A 7,926-nucleotide genomic window follows, 5' to 3' on the forward strand; every position below is an offset into this window, starting at 1 on the left:
GATATGAAAGGCTTACAAAATTTTTACTTGAGAAGGGCTACCAAAGAGGGGGAGCAGACAAGACTTAATTCATAAAGAAGTCCAAATCAGACCTTATGGTGGCACAAATCTATATTAATGATATCATATTTGGTTCAACATCACAAAAGCAAGTGGATCAGTTTGCTCATCTAATGTAAGAAGAGTTTGAAATGAGCATGGTAGTTGAACTGTACTACTTTTTGGGTTTCCAAATCAAACAATGCAAAGAAGGAATTTTCATTTCTCAAACCAAGTATGCATAGAACTTGGTGAAAAGATTTGGCTTGGAAAAGGCTAGACACATGAGAACACCTATGAGTGTGAATCAGAAGTTGACAAAAGATAAGCATGGAAAAGATGTAGACCCAAGTCTCTATAGAAGCATGATTGGAAGTTTGCTTTATCTCATAGCTAACAGGCCAGACATCTCTTTCAGTGTTGGAATTTGTGCAAGATATCAAGCAACACCAACAAAATCTCATTTAAAAGCTGTTAAACGTATCATCAGATACGTTCATAGTAATGTAGAATATGGAATTTTGTACTCAAAAGAATCCAACTCACATCTTGCAGGTTATAGTGATGTAGATTTGGCACGAAATATTGATGATAGAAAGAGCACCTCAGGAGGATGTTTCCACCTTAGTAACAACTTGGTCACATGGTATAGCAAGAAGCAAAGTTCTATTTCCCACTCCATTGCCGGGGCTGAATACATAACAGTGGGAAGTTGTTGCACATAATTGTTATGGATGAAGCAAATGCTTGAAGATTATGGCATACAACAAAAGTGCTATTGATATCTCCAAGAATTCAGTCCAACATTCTCGTATTAAACATATTGATCTTCGACACCACTTTATACGAGATTTGGTAGAGAACAAAACAGTTGTTATTAATTATGTTGCAACAGAAAAGCAATTGGCGGACATCTTTACAAACCCCTTGATGCTACAAGATTTGAAAAGTTGAGGGGTGAATTTGGCCTTTGCCAACTTTAATCCATATTGGGGACTTCAAACGACTTGCATCTGCTACAGTTTATCAATGTTGTTTGCAGCAGGAAGAAGGAGTTCTAAAGGCAGGGGGAGCTAATGACCAGGAATTCTGAAGATAGGAAGAGTTGTAAAAGAAGTTGTAATAAGACTTGCAACAACCAGTGAAGACTTTGGCATCAATTCAGACGCAAAAGAGGAGTAGTTGATTAGTGCAAGAGTTCCAAACCGACTGCTCTACTTGGGTGTATTTGTTTTTGCTTAATTTGTACATCACTAGTTGCAGTGTAATCATATATTTTGTAAGCAACTAGATGATTTTCTTTAGTTTGTAAAGTCTGTGTCCCAGTCGTGTTGTAACTGGAAGTTGTAACAGGAGTCAGTCTAGGTGTAGAAGCAGTTGTGTCAAATTATACCAAATAGGGAGATTGTTAGTGCAACCGTACTATAATAGGCATGATTTAACACATAGTCAAGGTGATGTGGCAACCTATGTGATGTGGCATAATTGATGACATGGCAAGGTATAGTGATATGGAAAGCATGGTGACATGGCAAGGAGTCTTGGCTTGCAAGGAAAAATATCTTGAAGATCTTGGTGTAACTATTTTTGGCAATATGTTGCATCTTGAAGACAAGATCATATCAAGACCATATTTAGGAGATTTGATTGAAGAGTAAATATGGATGAAGCTTAATTAAAGAAATGCCTATCAATGGTATGATTGAAGACTATTAATGGTATGATTTGAAGAAACCTTAATGAGGATGATTGAAGACTATTAAGGGCAAGATTTGAAGATATGCATATTGTTGGCACGATTGAGATGATTGATTGAAGATCTTTTTTGAGAAGTTTTAAAGACCAAACTTGGGTGAATTGAAGATCAAGTTTGGAAAGTTTCGTGAAGATGTATAAGGACGTGCGCCCCTTGCGAGGGGACTACGTGATGAGGAACTGAGAAGGTAAGCTAGTTGCCGGCAGTCAAGATCTGGAGATTTGGTTGCACTGACTTGGACTAAGCATGACGGAGAGGTTGATGGGTCTTGAGATCGTCCGCAACGTAATCAGAACTCATTCAAGTTAGTAGTCAGGGCCATGTTGCAACTTATGTTACAATAGGAGTTGCAAAGTTAATTTCGGAAGGTTTTTAAATTAGTAGCCGCGGAGATTCTAAAAGAGGTATATGCTATACTTGGGATGTTAAGGCGTCTATATAAGCTACCTTGCTCTGAGATTGTGGGTATCATTCGTGGAAAAGAGTGTGTGAGCACTAGACAATCTAGAGAGGGTAGTGATGTTTATTGTTGAGAAAGTGAGTGACAAGTGTTTGTACTCATTTATTTTCATCTCTTTTAGTGGATTGTTTATCTGCGAGCTTGGCCCCCTAGACGTAAGCGAGTGGACGCCGAATGGGGTTTCCAATCTTGTGTGTCTCCTTCTTGCTTGGTTTGTGTGAGTTTTGCGTGAGTGTTTGAGTGTTCTGTAAACCACAAACTGCATCGGCGGAACTAACAAATACCAAATGTCTAGCGCACCAGATCGGTGTCTTTCATAGGGATTTAAAAAGGCTGGTATTTGGAATTCTGGGATTTATGGTGGAGGTTGCGAACTCCCAACGTGGCCATAGAGGGACACAAGTCATTATAAATCTGGTGTCATCCAGCATGATAACTGGTAGTGTTTTGAACAGTGGTGTAATCAGCAATCTAAGCAAGCAAGCTTCATTAGCCAAGAAAAGGACGGCAATATTACAACCTGCATATATTGATGGTATCCATGTGTTTGTCTGGTGTACATTCTGATGTGTCACACAAGTATTGGCTAGTAGAGCTACGTTTGTGTTCCATGATCATATTCCAAAGGGCAAGGGTAGGACATGTATCGAGGCAAGTGAGCTTCCAGCTGGGATGTGTCAATATAGGGATTCTAAAATGATTGACCTTTTGATTGGGTGCAACTCACTTTCAAAAGAGTTGTTTTAATTGAGTCAATGGAGATAGTAACTGAACTCGAGGCTTCTACTGAGGTGAAGACTAGTTCAGCTATGCATAATCCCATTTTCAAGGCTCCCTATTGCCGTTGTGCTCACCATGGGTAGCCCAATGAGCAATCAAACCCAAAAACTTAACACCATGAAATTAAAGGCAAAGGGATGCATGAAGACTCAGCCTTAGAGAAGTTTGGAGTTTGTGGGATCCTAAGTAGGTGGAGTAGATGGTCCTAATAAGGTGGTATCTACCGCTACTAATACAAGCTAGTGTCTACTGATCTCGAGGCTCACTTTTGGTGTTATTATTTCTTAATTGATCTTTTGATAATGATCTATGATATCCACCTTAACATCTCATCTAAGTTGTGCACATCTTTTCAATATGTTGTTTTTAAATCACTTAGACATTTTGATAGCTGGCCTAATAGTTATTCTAAAAAACTTATTTTAAATAAAAAAATACATTTAAATGCGAAAATAATAACTAAAAATTATATAATTTATGAAAATGTACATCATATACTTAAGATGATGATGATGGTAATAATAAAAATAATAGTAAATATATTATTTACTTATTATTGAAGAATTTAATGTCACGATACTCTTCCATCAACACACCACATTATTGTCGTACCCGCCATAAATAGGTTAAATATAGATCAACATGATTATGGCATGATTATTAAATGGATTCAGCGGATTAACAAGAGTACAATATAAACATCATTATGTTATAAATGGGTCCACATAATTATGAAACAAAAATTATAAGTCTAACCTCAAACCCAACTTAATACCATTTAGTGAGCCGTGTCACATATTGCACCATATAGGCTATATATAAACACCATTTACTTGGTGTTTAACAGAGTTAATCATTTAAGAAAAAGAATTAGATAAGTTTTGATATTGTTTTTAATTTATTTATCATTATGACTTTTTTATTTTTGATAAATATGTGGCAAACACACCACATTTAAGAAGAAAGTTAGGATTGTGCAAAGACCTTAAGCAAATATATATCTTCACTTTAAGTGAGTTTTGAGGTTTAATTTTGGGTTCTCTCGAAATAAATACATTACCCAAAAGACCCGATGTCAAAGGTCAAAAGAGGAGTAAAAAAAAGTATTAATCAAATACATAAAAATTATTTTATAGTATTTGTTAAGTTAGTACGCTTTTGAGAATTTTTTGTTAAGTTATTAATTTATTATTCAGTTAATTCATATAAAGTTAATATTCAATTATACAAAATGGAGTGTTATTTAAATCTCATAATTCCAAAATATGAAACATCTCTGATATTTTTATTAATATTTATATTTTTTTGGTATTTTCTGAAAAAATATATAAAAAAACAAAAACAAAAATGAGAAAAGAAAGGAGAAACAGAGAAAGGAGAAGAAAATAAATTGAAGATAAAAAAAGACAAGGATATTTTAGATATAATATATTTTTTAACTTATCAATAAGAAAAATGATTTGTAATGTAAACTTTTCTTTAATATCAAGAAAAATAAATCTATGGGCTCACTAACTTTTTTAAGAAATAAAAAAATATACTAAAATCAAGAAATAAATCTATGGGCTCACTAACTTAAGGGAGATATGCATTGTCTAAACTCACTGTAACCTTATTTTAAAATATTTAATTATTATTAAATAATATAATAAAATAAAATTATAATAAACAAGAATTTAAACATGTTAATTTGACACCCATAGCTCAACAAGTTGTATAGACTTTCATGGCTGCATATATAGGATAACTACTCAATAATAAAACAAGATTATGAGTTATTTATAAGATATGATATCAATTTAAAGATCAAATATGATCATTTTAGAATTAGAAAATTACTTCATAAGAATTTGGAGTTTGCATCAAAATTAAGGTAGAGTTGAGTATAATATGTACTTATATAAAGTTCCATAATGCTACATGAAGACGCAGAGGCATTTCATAATTGAAAGTACCTTAGGTGGTGGCAATCTTTTATGAGATTGATTGCTCTCATAAATACTAAAATTGAAAATAATAAAATAAATATAAAGAATAAATAAGAACTCTTCAAAGATTATGAAGGTGACATAATTATTTCATGATTCCAACGGTTCTACGCATGATAGCTAATTAGTTATAAAATAAAATATGCAATATATGGGATAGCAAATTAATTATAAAATAAAATATCATCTTATCATGAAAGTGTTAGATCCTAATTTAAATATAAAATCTTATGTGTCCCATGCTCTCAAAATACTCGTCACCAAAAAAAATCAAGATCTTCATGTGGAAGTATTTTTAGAAAAATCAAGATCGACATATATACATATTATAGTATTTATGGAAGTATTGTCTCATATACACTTTATCAACTCAAAAAAATTAGTTTTAGATGATTAAGTGAAAGAGATGATGCGCAATACAAATTTTCCAGGAGCATCCTTGACGGTCTCACCAACCATATTTAAGAATGTGGTGAGACAATGAAGCATGATCACTACAACAAAAAAATGCAATTTGCGACACATTTTTGCGACACAAAAAATAAAAAATGTGTCGCAAATCACAATTTGCAACATAATCTGCGACACAATAAAATGTGTCACGTTTCAAATGTCGCAAATATTTGTCACTTTTGAAGACTGTGTCACAAAATTTGTGACACAAAATAAAAACGTTGCAAATTTAATCGCAATTTATGGATTTCCTGAAACAATATTTGCCATTCAATTTGCAATGATATGCGACAATTTATTGTGACACAATTTCTGTGTTGCAATAAATGTTGCAACTATTTGAGACTTTTTGCAACGTTCTTTGTGATTTATTTTGATTGTCACGAAACTTTACGCGTCGCATATTGTGTTGCAAATATTGAGTCTTTTTGCAACAAATTTTGTGACCCATTTTGTTTGTCGCAAAACTTTTTGTGTCGCATATTGTGTTGCAAATGTGTGCGATGTTTTGCAACAAAATTTGAGACACATTTCGATTATTGCAAATTGTGTCGCAAATTGTGTTGCATCTTGGTGAGATATTCTGCGACACAATTTTATTGTCCCAAATTAATTATTCATAACCATGATTATTTATAATAATTTTTTAACTATTTTTACAAACCTGTTTTAAAGCTTATTTTACAATCTTGAACAATAACTTTTATAATATTTTTCAAAATAAACATTCCAATTGATAAATATCCAGAATAACAATGCAATACAAAATATAATAGTTCAAACATCTAATACAACAAACAAATACAAAATATAATAAATTAACATTTAATAGAAATTGATCGACAACCAAATATCTACAATACACATTAAAAGCCTACATGGCAAGTAAAATTAAAATGAAACCTTAGTATTTGCTTTAATCCATTAAGAGCAGTCTATGATGTCTTATCATCTTCCAATGAGAGAAGGAGTGTAGGGACAATTTCATCGATTGCTTACATGCCAGCAGTCTGAAGCATTAGGTTTCATGAGATATGTTATGCCCCAAAATAGGTACCCAAAGAAGCCAAAGTCACAAGCTAGAGAAGTACCTTGTATAGAGCAAATGAGCTGAAATTTGACATATATTATCAACCTGAAAGTAGGCAGCCCTTTTGGTTTTATAAGCAACAGGACATACAACATGAATAAGCTTGAGGATATTGTTTACAATTTCAAGAAGACTACAATTTTTTAATAAAAATTCAGTTTTCCTTCAAGGTGATTTTCACCAGTAAGAGGCCTATTCATTTATTTTTCATACCTAAATTCTGAGAATTTTTTTTTGTTGCATCATATAGTGGTTTTGGGCATGTAACAGTTTTAACTTTCAACTCAATCTTCCATACATACATTTGATTAGAACTGTAAGTTAATGAGAACCAACTGAACTAACCTGAGTAGGATTATGCCCTAGAAGTTCACGTAGAGGTCTTGTATCAGCTAGAGGATGCTCTGATGGAAGTCCATATACAATTTGATTCAACACTTGAAAGGCAAGGGTAAGGAAAATGCACCAATCAATAAGTCAACAGTTATTATTTGAGAAGTTATATGAAATAGAAAAAAAAATTTAAAAAAACAACCAGAGACTTGTAATAAATAATTTGGAAGCTTTTTGTCTAAAGATTAAGAGGTGGTAAGCAGAATTTAATAGAATAGAAGCATATTTATGCATCAAGTGCTTCATCATAAGCAAAAGGTCTATTGTATCATTCCTCATTTTGAAAATGAAAGGAGAACCTGACCAAGATTCCCATTTTGAACATTTGTCAAGATAATATCTCTGAAGTTCATTGGGAGTGCAGATGGACAGCATTTATGATTTATTATTCAATTGATACCAAAAGATATGTATGATATTGGAAGTTTTAAATGGAGCATGATAAAGGAAGGGTATATTTAAAGGTATGGTACCACACTAACAATCAATATCAGAATCTTGGAGAACACACTATTTCTCTAGAGGTTTTAACTTATAAGTAGTCAATGGAAATCATTAGTTTGATCCACACTGATTGGTTTAAGATTGGTCAAGGATTTAAGAGAATTGTGAGAAAAGGTCATTTAGTAAACTATACCTAACTGACTTGTCAATAGGAAAGATTTAGGTGATGCTGAATCCTTACCCTGAGCCTGAGATGTTTAATAAAACAAAAGAAGAAAAAATAAGCCTTGGGTGGATGATGGTTTTACTGAGATATGATGGTTCAATTCTATCAACAACATAAAAACCACAAAAATAAATAATAAAATCATGTTTGAGAAATTCATACCTCAGCCTGCTTTCCAGCATGTAAAAGTACCCCAAAAGCATCATACATCACCTATTTGAGCGCATAAAAATTTCTTAACAGAATGCACTAACAAAATAAGAGGAGAAAAATAATGCAGGTGCCATGTGTTCAAAA

The 7,926-nt window shown here is 32.8% G+C and overlaps 1 protein-coding gene across 1 annotated transcript; it reads left to right on the forward strand.

The window, feature by feature from the left end:
* The first annotated feature begins 335 nt into the window (after positions 1-335).
* Positions 336-764, forward strand: LOC120282381 (secreted RxLR effector protein 161-like). Its single transcript, XM_039289221.1, has one exon. It carries the CDS (start codon positions 336-338, stop codon positions 762-764), a length of 429 nt encoding a protein of 142 aa, XP_039145155.1.
* The last annotated feature ends 7,162 nt before the right edge of the window (positions 765-7,926 follow it).

This window comes from Dioscorea cayenensis, chromosome 1 (genome assembly GCF_009730915.1).
Source record: "Dioscorea cayenensis subsp. rotundata cultivar TDr96_F1 chromosome 1, TDr96_F1_v2_PseudoChromosome.rev07_lg8_w22 25.fasta, whole genome shotgun sequence".
NCBI classification, from domain to species: Eukaryota; Viridiplantae; Streptophyta; class Magnoliopsida; order Dioscoreales; family Dioscoreaceae; genus Dioscorea; species Dioscorea cayenensis.

What these genes read in the sequence shown, in the direction of transcription:
- LOC120282381 (XM_039289221.1), top strand. Translation starts at nt 336, where the DNA reads ATGAGTGTGAATCAGAAGTTGACAAAAGATAAGCATGGAAAAGATGTA.